The sequence below is a fragment of the Bos taurus genome, chromosome 3, assembly GCF_002263795.3.
Source record: "Bos taurus isolate L1 Dominette 01449 registration number 42190680 breed Hereford chromosome 3, ARS-UCD2.0, whole genome shotgun sequence".
NCBI classification, from domain to species: Eukaryota; Metazoa; Chordata; class Mammalia; order Artiodactyla; family Bovidae; genus Bos; species Bos taurus.
In genome coordinates, this window is record NC_037330.1 from 119,344,209 (window position 1) to 119,358,741 (window position 14,533).

Genomic DNA, 14,533 nt, shown 5'->3' on the forward strand with positions numbered 1-14,533 from the left:
CAGGAGTTGGTGATGGACAGGGAGGCCTGGCGTGCTGCGATTCATGGGGTTGCAAAGAGTCGGACATGACTGAGTGACTGAACTGAACTGAGGACATGGATGTAATCTAGATGTCCATTGACAGATGAAGGGAGAAAGAAGCTATGGTACATATATACAATGGAATATTATTCAGTCATTAAAAAAATGCATCTGAGTCAGTGCTAATGAGATGGATGAACCTAGAGCCTATTATGCAGAGTGAAGTCAGTCAGATAGAGAAAACCAAGTATCATATATTAATCCATATATATATAATCTCGAAAGATGGCACTGATGAACGTATTTGCAGGGCAGCAATGAAAACGCAGATGAGGAGAACAATCTTATGGACATGGGGTGGGGGAAGGAGAGGGTGGGACAAAGGCAGATAGTAGCATGGAAACACACACACTCCCATGTGTAAAATAGATAACTAGTGGGAATTTGCCCTATGACTCAGGGAACTCGAACCAGGACTCTATGACAACCCAGAGCGGGGGAATGGGGTGGGAGCTAGGAGGGAGTTGCAAGAAGAAGGGGGCATATGTGACCTATAGCAGACTCATGTTGATGTATGGCAGAAACCAACACAATATTGTAAAGCAATCATCTTCAATTAAAAATAAATAAAAATGTTTAATGGATTTTAAAATGTCCTTTTATGAGCAAAATTTTCTCCTGAAATCTACTTTGTCTGATAATTATTGAAATACAGCAGCCTTGGCTTTTTCAGGATATTTATGATACTATATTTTCCAACTTTTTACTTTCACACTTCCTATATTTTAATAGTAATCATATATCACCTTTATACTTTGTTTTGGGGTTTCTGTCCAGGATTAAAATATCTTGTTTTAATAGATATGCTTACTCAACCTGCATTGAGGGAAGGGCCACATTATAAATGAGAAAGTGTTTTGCAGCTTCTGTAGACACAGAGTCTTGCCCATCGCTCTTTACCACACCAACATACAAGGATGAAACAGAGGAGGAAGGACTGCAGGCCAGGAAGCCACACCTGTAGTCCTGAGAAGACCATTCCAAGATGGCCACTGGTCCTTCTAAAACGACTTGCTTCTTGTCTGGTGGACCACAGTGCTCCCACGGGGATTTCTGGCTTCATGCCCTTCCTGGTTTGGACAGAGATGTATCAGAGGAAATTTAGCCACAGGACTGCATCTTCCTGGGATCCAGGGAATTGGGAGTCCCAGTGCACTCCCAGGCCAAGTCTCACCTAATTGGCCAATTGAGGATGAGAGTCCCAGCTGTGCCCAGTGGAGAGCATCTTCCCCAGCAGAGGGACCAAGGATGCAGGTGCCATGAATACTATCCAGCTGAGGGGGCAAGACAGAGTAACAGGTGAGTTGAGCCCGTCTTCCCCTGGTACCAAGAGCCAAGCACTTCCTGCAGCAGGCACTTGGAGCACATGGCCTGCCTATCACTGTGACCCAGGTGCTCTCTTCTGCACCCTCCCCACTCCCACTTCCCTGCACAGGAGGCCAGAGCTGAACACGGTGGAGGAGGGTGCTCAGCACCACATCATTACCATCAGCACAGACCTGGGTCAGGAGTCCTCCCCGGGAGCACAGGGTCCTGGGTGGGTCATGCCCCTCCTGACATCACAGGAGCAGTGTGATCACCACTCAACAGATTGTGGTCAGCATCACTGACAGGTGAGTCCTGGGAGCCTGGACCTGGACACATCACCACCTATAGCCCCGTGGACTGGGCAGGGCCAGTCAAGGCAGAAGTTCTGGACTTTAACAACAGTAGAAATAATTAGGGGGTCTTGCATCACCATAGGTTTAAATTCAGTGGCCTGAGATCTTGCATTTCTGGCCAGCTTTAGGTGATGCTCTTGCTATCAGACCTCAGACCACACTTGATAAGCTACAGTTTACAAGGAATAGATGCAGAACAGTCTTTAAAAACAGAGGCTTGTAGACAACACTGGATTCTTCTGCTTCCCCCATTAAGGCATTTATCAGGCTCAACTCACAGGCAGGTTTACTGAGGCCAGCACTACAGTCACACTGAGTTATCTCAACAACCAAAGGAATGTGTGAGTTTGTTTTTTTAAAAGACCAAGAGCTTGACTTCCCAGATGAAGATGTCGATCTCTGCTCATGTGCTTCCCCAGGCATCCTAAGGGTCACTGTTTTGATGACCTAAGGCCACTGAGGTGGATGAATGGTCTTGGGAAACATAACAGAAACAGGAAGCTGGGAAAACTAGTGGACACAGGAGCAAGACAGCCAGCATGGGGTGGTGGGGAGAAGACAGTCACTCTGGTCACAGCGGCTCTGCTGTATGTATGAGCAAGGTGTGGGCAGAGATGGAAGCAAAACCTTGGCCTTGGTGAATGTGAGTGTGTGCACAGGTCAGGGCTGGTAGCAAAGGGGTGGGCAGCCACGGAGTGTACAGCAGTGACCAACTCCACTTTTAGCACTGGCTCCAAACCAATATTACCGTGAACCTGCCTAGATATCCCAAGTCATACTGTCCCATCTCATTCATGTGATGGTTGGAGTCAAGTCTCCCAGGAGAGGGAAACTGGACAGCCTTCACTGTAATCAACATGTCCTTTTTTGGGGAAGTATGGATCCTCTCAGACTACCTTCTAAGAGACTACCTCCCCTGCTTAGGGGAGCTTGGGGCAATCTCTCCTCCACAGATACCACTGATCACCCAGCCTCTGCCTGTATACCCCAACTCCCAGGGAACTCACTCCCTCCAAAGAGAGCCAGCTCCATGATACTGCAGATCTGACCTCTACAAAATGTGGAATCTGCTCTGAAATAGACTTCCACCCACTGACTAATCTGCTTGCCTTCCAAGGAAGCACGATGGCTCAGCGTCCAACTTCCTTTTTCATTCCTCCGTCTTTGGGCAGGATTCCCCTCAACCACTCATGGCCATCACGCAGCTGGTCCCCATGTCCGATGAAAGTGTGGTGGTCAGCCCTGCTCAAGGCAGACAAGGGAGGTCTGGGCTGTGACAGGGACAGGAAGCAGCACCCAGCAGGAGGGCCCAGTCATTGAGCAGATGTGACCGTGTTGGTGGCTCCCATTGCTCCAAGCAATCACCCCATGGGGTGTGCAGAGGAGCCAGGAGCACAAAAGTAACGATGGGGGAGGAAATGCCATGTTCTGAATGTGTCACAGCCCCTGTCCTGCTGTTCTCAGACCATGCAGCTGGGCTCTCCCCTGCCCATGAACTGCCTAACATCTGGGCTTTGCAAGAAAGAACTCTTAGATTCTCAAGGATGTGGAGGACTCTGTTGTTGGTTGCCATCATGGTCTTATCAGAGACGAAGATGCTGAGATAGGTCTCGGGGCCTGCAGGAGAGACAGACATAGTTTCACTTTAGCCTGGTGAGGGCTGGTCCCTGATCTGCTCCCACACTGGCCTGGAGTTAGAACCATCACTGGGTCCATTCCTGATAGCATCAGGTGCTTAATGATTTCTAAAATTAAAAATGAGTAAAATAGGGGTGGAAGGTGCAGAATTAGATACTTGAGCAGGTGCAGGAATGGCACCACTCAGGACCATCCCCATGGGAAGGGAGAGCATGTCCTGCAAAACAAGGACAGGGAGATGGAAGCTATCCTTACTCTGGAGACTCTCAGCTCAGCAGGACCCCTGGAGCCATCTCATAGAGTGAGTGTTTCAAACATTCTTAGGAATTAGTACATCAGAGGAAATGTTTACATTTGAGGTCGACCTGAGCTCATCTGGAGGAGAACTGTGCAGCCGGTGGTCTCTTAGTCAGTGAACAGTAAGGTGCTGAAGGGCCCCTGTTATCCAAGAGAAAATGATCTGACTTAGACTGACTTCCCCTTGCTGTCTCCCACTTATTCTCTGCTCTCTGCTCCGTGTCCCCCAGCGCAGGGCCATGCAACCCCCCAAAAATGGAAACCTCTCAGAGACGCCTCTGCTAGAGTTTGTGCTGGAGGGATTTGAAGGTGGTCCTCAGACCCAGGCCCTGCTCTTTGCTCTGTTCCTGGCCCTGTACGTGGTGGCTGTCCTGGGGAACCTCACCATGATCGTGGTCATCACCCTGGATGCCCATCTGCACTCCCCAATGTACTTCTTCCTCAAGAACCTCTCCTTCCTGGACCTGTGCTACTCATCTATCATCGCCCCCAAGGCCCTGGCCAACTTCCTGTCCTCCTCCAAGGTCATCACCTTTAAGGGATGTGCCACCCAGTTCTTCTTCTTCTCCATGATGGGCACCACTGAGGCATTCCTCTTGGCTGTGATGGCCTATGACCGCTTCATGGCCATCTGCAGCCCCCTGCTCTACCCCATCACCATGTACCCCTCGGTCTGTGCCTGCCTGGTGCTGGGCTCCTACTGTGGAGGTTGCTTCAACTCCATCCTGCAGACCAGCTTCACATTCAGCCTCCCGTTCTGCAGTTCCAACCACATCAACCACTTCTTCTGTGATGTGGTTCCCCTGCTACAGCTCACTTGTGCCAACACAGCCATCAACAAGCTTGTCATGTTTGGCCTCTGTGGCCTCATCATTGTGGGCACCACACTCATGGTCCTCATCTCCTATGGCTACATCACACTGACCATCCTGAGGATGCACTCAGGAGGAGGGAGACACAAGCTCTTCTCCACCTGTGGCTCCCACATGACAGCCGTGTCCCTCTTTTATGGGACTGTCTTTGTCATGTATGCCCAGCCGGGAGCTGTGCAGTCCATGGAGCAGGGCAAGGTGGTCTCTGTCTTCTACACCCTGGTCATCCCGATGCTCAACCCTCTCATCTACAGTCTGAGAAACAAGGACGTGAAGGATGCCCTGCGGAGACTGATCCAAAAGCACATAGCCACGTGAAGGAGGGTGACTGAAGAGACAGAATGTCCTGAGGGCTGGACATGAGGGCTCTGGGGGAGACAGAGGTTCGGTTGGAAGTATTTGTTCTTCATTTATCCAAGTGATTCTTTCATTCATTTCATTCAACACTGAGGAAGCACATCATGGGCCCCCCATGCAAGTGTGAGATGAAGAGATCAGATAAGGCACCAGAAAAATGATGGTGAATGATGGGGCAAGACCCTAATCTTGAAGTTTGAATAACACAACTGTCAGAGCAGTGAACAGAATATTGAAACAGAATTTATGTCCCAAGTTCAACAAATTCCAGTGAAGGTATGTAAGTAGATAGACTCTCAGGCCATTCCTATCCCTCCTTCCCTAAATCTACTGTAATTATGAGGTTGGTAATCTCCCTGAACCACCTAGAAGGGGAACCTGAGGACACTCAGCCTTGCCCCTTTCTTGGTGATAGCCTGGGTCACCACAGCCAATTAGGGGGAGTTAGGAAGACCATGCTTCCCCTCAATCCTGAGTGGGGCTGTTCCTCCCCTCCCTCTTCTGTTCACTGATGTCGCCACCCAACAAGGCAGCAGGGAGCACCTGTGCCCCTGCTTCAGATGCTCCTAGTGCTCCCTGTCCTGGGTTTCTCCCCTCAGACTGCAGCTGGGAGCCCCAGGGAGTCAACGTGGATGTCTCATACCCAAAGATCCAGTGACCTTCTACCACACAGCCAGACTACTTCTGACCACAGAAAATGGTGCTTTGTCAGCTCAAACATCTCTGAAAGTCCTGATGGCTGCCCTAGAGACAGGATATGGAGAGAGAAGATGCCCTTTCTTGGCAGAGAGCACAGCTCCTTGCTCTCTGTCCCACACTCCCTGGGAGATCCTGGACCCTCTGTCTTGACCTGACCATTCAGAGCTCAACCTTCATGCTCCATGGACCCAACACACTGCCTGGATTCAGAGCCCAGTGGCCTCATTATGCCTCCCTTTGGTGGGGTCATCCACTCCCATGGTCACCATGAGGAGGTGGCCCTGTGGACACAAGGGTGGTCTCTACCCTGGATGGTCAGTAGGGATGTGTCCTGCCTCTCTAACCACAACTCTCCATCTCCTTCTCTGCCTGCTCCGGAGGACTATGGGGAGAGGCTGACAGCTAACTTATCTGATTGCTGCTCACAGTTACTCAGTAGGAAGCTACTCCTAGGTCTCTGCTTGATTCTTGTCCCCATTTGTCTCATCTCTGAGCATGCTGACATATATTACTGTATTTGTCTAATATAATGAATTTCTTTCTTTGAGAAGTTCCCATGGTGTCCTGCTCCACGTCTGGCATGCCTTGGTATCTTCTCATGCTACACGACTGTTCCATCTTCCAAATTCTGCCCCTCGTTTTACTCTGGTCCTCCTCCTCTTCCTCCTAGTCTTTCTCCTCCTCCTCCTTCTTTCTCTTCTTACATTTCTCTTCCTCCTCCTCCTTTTTTTTTCTTTCTCCTTCTCCTCCTTCTTCTCCCTTCTCTCTCTTATTCTTCTTTCATTCCGTGGATTTTCAAAAGGATATTCCAGGATTTATAATATCTTAATCTTAGTTCCTCAACTTATTATATCTTAGGGCCTTCCCTGGTGACTCAGCTGGGAAAAGAATCTGCCTGCAATGCAGGAGACCCCAGTTCAATTCCTGGGTCAGGAAGATCCCCTGGAGAACAGATAAGTTACCAACTTCAATATTCTTGTGCTTCCCTTGGGCCTCAGACAGTAAAGGTCCTGCCTGCAATGAGGGACACCTGGGTTTGATCCCTGGGTTGAGAAGATCCCCTGGAGAAGGGCATGGCAACCCACTCCAGTATTCTTGCCTGTGAAATCCCAAGGATACAGAAGCCTGGTGGGCTACAGTCCATGGGGTCACAAAGATTCAGACATGACTAAGTGACTAAGAACAGCACATAGAATCTGAATCCAAAATGAGAAAAGGAAACACATTTTTTCTCTTACAGAATAGTACAATTATCATCGATATGTAAATTTAATTATATATATGATAAGGGATTAGTGGTTCTAGTAGAAGAGCATTAATTCTAACTTTGGAATAAATTTAGGAAGTTCATCAGATAGTCAATGGAGTAGAAATTCTCCAAAATCTGGAAAACATGACTTTTAAAAACCCTGCACATCTCCATTTGTCTATGTTACCCAGATTTCAGATTGCAGTGAACATCTCTTTACAATTTTAGACGTAGTTTATTTGGTTTGTTCATCCTATACATGCATTGCATCCTGTGCCACATTGCAGGTTCTCAGCACATATCTCCTGGCTGATTATAATTTGAGTTCAGTGCTAACTAGCCATTGTACTCTGAAATACACCTGACATAGCTCTAGTTATCTTAATTAAGTGTAGAATAAACATCTTAAATTTGAAGACCATGTTGTAGTTTTAATTCTGTTTCCTTACTTTTTTAAAAGATTAACAATTTTTATTGTGTTTAAAATAACATTTCTGTTGTAACCAATTATAAGTGTACAGCTTGTTGTTGATGTTCAGCTGCTAAGTCATGTCCGACTCTTTGTGACCCTGTGAACTGCAGCACACCAGACTTCAGACTTCCCTGTCCTTCACTATTTCCCTGAGTTGGCCCAAACTCATGTCCATTGAGCCACTGATGCCTTCCAACCATCTAACCATCATAAGTGTACAGTTTAGTATTGCTCAACATATTCACCTTCTTGTGTAACAGATCTCCAGAAAATTTCATCCTGCAAAACTGAACTGCATACCCCTTCAGCAACAACTCCTTATTTTCCCCTTACCTCCACCACTGATAGCCAACCTTTACTTTCTATCTCCATGAAAGTGGCTACTTTCAATTCCACAGGTAAGTAAAACACAGAATATGCCTTTTTCTCTCTGGTTATTTCACTTGGCATAATTTTTTCAAGGGTCATTCATATTGCCTGTAAATGAACATATTTTCATTTTTAAAGGTTGAATAACAGTCCATCATGTATATACACCACATTTTGCTTATCTATTCATCTATCATTTTGTTTATCTATTCAACACCTAGGTTACTTCTACCTTTCACCTGCTGTGAAGGCTGCTATTGTTGTCCAAATATCTCTTATAGATACTGCTTTCTAAGTTCATACATGCAATTACTGGATCATATAGTAAATGGTTTTTAATCTGGGAGAAAAATCTCCAAAGTACTTTCCATAGTAGTTGTATCAATTTACATTCCCATCAACAGAGCAAAAATCTTCCAATTTCTCCACTTCCTAGTCAGCCTATCTTCTTTTCTTTCTTTGTTTTTAAGAGTAGCCATTCTAATACTTGTGAAGTAGTTATCACATTGCTGTTTTTTATTTTAATGTCACAGAAAATCAGTAAGGAAACAGTGCTTTTAAATGACCTATTATACCAGATAGAATGAGTTGCTATATACAGGATATTTTATCCCCAAACAGAAGAATACACATTCTTCAAAGTGCATGTGGAATATTCTCTGGGACAGATTACATGCAAGGCCACTAAATAAGTCTCAATAACTTCAAGAATATTGAAATCATAACACACCTTTTTCTGACCACAAAGGTATGAAACTAGAAACCAACTGCAAAAAAATAAAACTGCCACACACCCCACAAACACAGAGACTTAAACAATATGTTCCTAAACCACCTATGGGCTTCCCTGGTGGCTCAGAGGTTAAAGCGTCTGCCTGCAATGCGGGAGACCCAGGTTCAATCCTTGGTTTGGGAAGCTCCCCTGGAGAAGGAAATGGCACCCCACTCTAGTATTCTTGCCTGGAGAATCCCATGGAGAGAGGAGCCTGGTAGGCTACAATTCATGGGGTCACAAAGAGTCGGACACGACTGAGCGACTTCACTTTCACTTTCACTTAAACTACCTATAGGTCATTGAATTAATCAAAGAAGAAATTTTAAAAATACCTGGAGTCAAAGGAAAAGGAAAACACATCAATCCAAAATCTATGTGATGCAGCTAAAACAGTTCTAAGAGTGAAGTTTATAGCAATACAAACTAATTCATAAAATAAGAAAAATATCCAATAAACAATCCAACTTTATACCTAAAGAAAATAGAAAAAGAGAATAAACAAAATCCAAATTTACTAGAAGAAACGAAATAATAAAAGTCAGACCAGGGACTTCCTTGGAAGTCCAGTGGTCAAGACTTCATCTTCCAATGCATAGGGTGCAAGTTTGATTCCTGGTTGGAGAGCTAAGATTCCACATGACTTGGGGCCAAAAAAAAAAAAACAGAAGCAATGTTGTAACAAATTCAATACAGACTTTAAAAATGGTTCCACATCAAAGAAATCTTTTTAAAATATCAGGCCAGAAATAAATAAATCAGACTAAAAGAAAAAAAATAGAAAAGATCAATGAAACCATAATTGGTTCTTTGAGAAGATAAACTAAATTGATAAGCCTTTAGCCAGATACATTAAGAAAAAAGAGAAGGCCAAATAAACACGGAGAAGGCAATGGCACCCCACTCCAGTACTCTTGCCTGGAAAATCCCATGAATGGAGGAGTCTGGTAGGCTGCAGTCCATGTGGTCGCTAAGAGTCGGACACGGCTGAGCGACTTCACTTTCACTTTTCACTTTCATGCATTGGAGAAGAAAATGGCAACCCACTCCAGTGTTCTTGCCTGGAGAATTCTAGGGACAGGGGAGCCTGGTGGGCTTCTGACTATGGGGTCGCACAGAGTCAGACATGACTGAAGCGACTTAGCAGCAGCAGCAGCATGAAACAGGAGAAGCTACAACCAACACGACAGAAATGCAAAATATTTTAAGAGATTACTATGACCTGTTATAAGCCAATAAAACTGACAGCCTGCAAGAAATTGGGCAAGTTCACAATCATGTGGCTTCCAAAGACTGAATTAGGAAAAAACAGAAAATCTAAAAAGTTCAAAAATGGATAAGAAGATTGAATCAGTAATGAAGAACCTTCTAAGAAAGAAAAGCCACAGGCCAGATGGTTTCATGGTGAATTCTACAAAAACACTAAAGAGTTATCAATGCCAATACTTCTCAAGCAACTTCAAAGTGTTGGAGAAGAGGGAACACTCTCAAACTCGTTCAAGTCCAGCAGTACCCCGATACAGAAGCCAGAAAAGGTCACAACAGGAAAGAAAAACTACCAACTATTATCTCTAATGAGCATAGATGCCAAAATTCTCAACATATTATGAAATTCTTTACAGTCTGAGCCACCAGGGAAGTCTTTTGGATTTAGGGTCCTTCTAATCCAGTATGGCCTCTTCCTAACTAATTCATTTGGAAAGACCCTATTTCCAAATAGGGTAATAGTCTTAGTTACTAGGACTTCTCTGATATCTCAGCTGGTGAAGAATCCACCTTCAAAGGAGGGGACCTCGGTTTGATTCCTGGGTCAGGAAGATCTCCTGGAGAAGAGATAGGCTACCCACTCCAGTATTCTTGGGCTTCCGTGCTGGCTCAGATGGTAAAGAATCCACCTGCAATGCAGGAGACCTGGGTTCGATCCCTGGGTTGGGAAGATCCCCTGGAGATGGGAAAGGCTACCAACTCCAATATTCTGGTCTGGAGAATTCCATGGACCATATAGTTCACGGGGTCACAAACAGTTGGACACAACTGAGCAACTTTGCCATCCTCTTAGTATAGTGGTTGAGTATCCCTGCCTGTCATGTGACAGACTGGGGTTTAATTCCCTGATGGGGAAGCAACATGCCCTTTGGGCTTCCCTGGTAGCTCAGCTGGTAAAGAATATGCCTACAAGGCAGGAGACTCCAGTTCAACTTCTGGGTTGGGAAGATCCCCTGGAGAAGGGATAGTCTAGCCACTCCAGTATTTGAGGGCTTCCCTGGTGGCTCAGATGGGAAAGAATCTGCCTGCAATGCAGGAAATCTGGGTTCAGTTCCTGCGTTGGGAAGATCCCCTGGAAAGGGACTGGCTACCCACTCCAGTAATTCTGTCCTGGAGAATCCCATGGACAGAGGAGCCTGGAGGGGTACAGTCCATTGGGATTGCAAAGAGTTGGACATGACTGAGCGACTTTCACTTTCTTTCTGAAGTTCCAAGTAGACATCGTTTTTTGGGGGGAGGAGGAGAGGGGTGATACTGTTCACCTTGCCACAGTGATGTTCCATGTTCCTTCAAGGGAATTTATATTCTGCAGTTTCTGAATGTCATGTTCTATTTACACCAAGAAAGTATGCTTGCTGATATTTTAAATCATTTATAATATATAACTACTAACTTTGTCTTGTTTTATCAATTACTGACAAAGATGGGGGCTCTCAGTTCTGGGGCAGGGACCCCCCGCCTCAGGTGTGGCTCAGCCACCCGCAGTGCCCTTCCTCCAGATGTAACAGAATTCATGGGGGGTGCCTAGTCCAACCCACAGGTCTCTTGAAAGCTGGGCAAGCAAGGACCCAGGGCACCATTTTAAGGAAACCAGTCCCAGAAATGCCAATGGTCAAACAAATATTAATACGTGAAAAAATATGCAGCCTCACAAGGAAATAGAGGCCTGGGCTTCCCTGGTGGCTCAGACGGTAAAGGAATCTGTCTGCAATGCAGGAGACCCAGGTTCAGTCCCTGGGTCGGGAAAACCCCTGGAGAAAGAAAATGGCAACCCACTCCAGTATTCTTGCCTGGAAAATCCTATGGACAGAGGAGCTGGTGGTCTACCAATCCATGGGGTCGCACAGAGTCAGACACGACTGAGCGACCAGCACGTTCATAGGCACTACCTGCCTGCTAAGTGTGTAAATGTCAGGGTGGATGACGATGAGCCGTGGTGAGGGGAAGGGAATTCAAATCTTGTGAGCCATTGGAAGAAAATAAGTTGTACATTTCTGGAGGGACAATAGACTGTATTAATAAAAAAATAAAGACAAAGGCAAGCTGTCTATGCCTGTAATGACACCCTGTTGTGGTTGTAGGACCTTAGGCCCACAGAAATATTAGTAGGAGCCCAAGAATTGAAAGTAGGTTAGAGTTTGGTTTGTGAGAGGAAAGGAGAGTGCAGGGGAGTTAGGGGTTAGGAAACCCGTGACGCTGGTTGCGCCCAACACAGGGGACACACCGCGGAGACCGTTCAGAACCGATCCCGGAAGACGTCCTTGCTATGCTGTCTGTTAAGTGAAGGGCCCCAACCGCGAGCTAAGGACAGCATGACCCGATTCACACAAATGATCCCAAAAGAAAGGCTTCACGGTGTGCAAGACACACCTTGGGCCAGGACACCCCCCAAACTGCTAAGAGAGGCGAGGGCTTTACTGGGGCCCAAGGAAACGCATTTCCATGGTACCGTGTGCGCTCAACTGGCTCGGTCATGTCTGGGACTCTGCGGGCCCCGTGGACTCTAAGCCACCAGGCTCCTCTGTCCGTGGGATTTCCAGACAGGAATAGTGGAGTGGGTTGCCATTTCTTTCTCCAGGGGATCTTCCTGACCCAGGGATGGAACTCGCGTGTCCTACATTGACAGGTGGGTTCATTACCACTAGCGCCACCTGGGAAGTCCCCATTGTACTATATCACATCTTAATTCTTGAATTTCATCAAGCATGTGTTTATTCTGAAATTTCACACACACACACACACACACACAAGGAGAATTTTAGACATGCCAGCAGCAACAAAACAACAGAGGGGATTCAGAGTCCATTTTCCACGTTCCCATTATTCAAGGGGGTAAGGATGTGCCCACATTCAGGCTTGTGGAGGCAGAGTCTCTAAGTCTGGAGTAGAGAGGGCCGTGTGCTGGTCTGGGCACAGATTGCCCACCTGCCCCCTTTCCTGACACTGACAACCTCCAAGGATGGGCAGGAGTGAAGGCTGAGGGCCAGGAGGTCACACCTGCCCCCTGGGGAGACTCATCCACGAGGGCACTGGGTCCCTCTAACTTGTCTGTGTTCCTCTCCTGTTGGCCCCCTACTGCTTGCTGAAGACTTTAGGCTTCCTGTCTGTCCTGCCTTGGGTCGAGAGGGGTCAGGGGGAAGATTGGCCTTGGGACTGCAGCTCCTGGGACTGGGGGGTTGGCTCCCAGTGCACTCAGAGCCCAAGCCTCACCTAATTGCCATCAGAGGCCTTGAGTCCCAGGACCTGCAGGTAGAGAAACAACCTTGCCCCGCTGAGTGACCAGAGGTGTGGGCAGGGCATGGAAGAGCCAGATGAGCTTCCTCCAAGATCCAGTAGTTCCCACTCCAGAATCTGGGGCACCAGTCTGAGGCTCTCTGAGACCCTGGCGGTACCCTCCTTGGCACCCCCTCATTCTCCCTTCACTATACAGGAAGGCAGAGCTGAAAGGCAGTAGACAGGGGACCTAGGGTGCTGACTGATTATCATCAGCACAGACCTGGGTCAAGAGCTCAGGAGGCCCTGGGAGAGCAGTTCCTGGCTGGCAATCACAGCCCTCACCTGGACAAGGTAAGGTCAGGGCAGCCACCCTCAGGGCTACAGAGTGGAGGAGACCATGTGGGTAAGGGGGCAGGGCCATGCATACAGTAAGCACTCAGGTCTGCTCTCAGCAGGGGAATTGGGGACACCCTCCTGCCTGGCCAAGCCCTGACTCGTCTCGCAGATAATGCCCCAGTCCAGGCTCAGAGGCAGTGATGCTGAGATGGGAATCTAGGCGGTGCAGGGGAGAGAAACAGGAAACACCAACATTAGCCCAGGGAGACCTGGCCCCTGCCCTGCTCCTGGCCTGTCTAAGACGTGGTGGGCAGAGACACCCAGGAAACTTTTCTGAGATTAATGAAGAGTACACAAAGGGCAGAATGCACAGGATTAGATACATGAGTGAAGCAGAAAGCTGGCAGCGTCGCTGGGAAGACAGGCGGCTGTGGCGCCATTTCTGCACTCTAGACTCAGCCCTGCAACCCTCCTGGCACCCCCACCCCATCCTACAGTGACTGTTCAGAGTCCCCACAGGCTGAGTGCTCCCTGCAATTTGTGAATTAGCCAATCGGAGAAAATGTTGCCTTTTCAGGTCAATCTGAGCTCGCCTGGAGACTGGGGCACTGAAGGGTCCCTGTGCTCCAAGAGAGAATGACCTTGTGACCTCACCTCTTCCTCTCCCTGCCTCCCCCTGCTCTCTGCCACATGTCCCCAGCTCAGGGCATGGCATCCACAGAATGGAACCTCTCAGAGATGCCTCTGCAGGAGTTCATGCTGGAGGGATTTGAGGGTGGCCCACAGACCCAGGCCCTGCTCTTTGTTCTGTTCCTGGCCCTGTATGTGGTGGCGTCCTGGGGAACCTCACATGATCGTGGTCATCACTCTGGATGCCATCTACACGCCCCAATGTACTTCTTCCTCAAGAACCTCTCCTTCCTGGACCTGTGCTACTCATCTGTCATCGCCCCCAAGGCCCTGGTCAACTTCCTGTCCTCCTCCAAGGTCATCACTTTAAGGGATGTTGTTGGGGGCCAGCGTGGAGGCACTCCGCCCATGGCAAAGGTCATGGAGAGGGCTCACTACGCAAAGGCGGGATTGAGCCTCAGGAGTCCCCCTGGAAATCCTCAAGCATCTACCCCCTAACCAGAGCCTGCCTACTTTACTACTTTGTGCTCTCACCTACACCTCTGACTTTACAGGGGCTGTCCCCCACCACCTCTTTCGGAGAGGAGTTAACTTAGAGCTCCAGTTATAATAATTTCT

The 14,533-nt window shown here is 47.7% G+C and overlaps 1 protein-coding gene across 1 annotated transcript; it reads left to right on the plus strand.

The window, feature by feature from the left end:
- Window positions 1-3,916: 3,916 nt before the first annotated feature.
- Window positions 3,917-4,867, plus strand: OR9S36B (olfactory receptor family 9 subfamily S member 36B). The gene has a single exon (NM_001390120.1). It carries the CDS (start codon window positions 3,917-3,919, stop codon window positions 4,865-4,867), a length of 951 nt encoding a protein of 316 aa, NP_001377049.1.
- The last annotated feature ends 9,666 nt before the right edge of the window (window positions 4,868-14,533 follow it).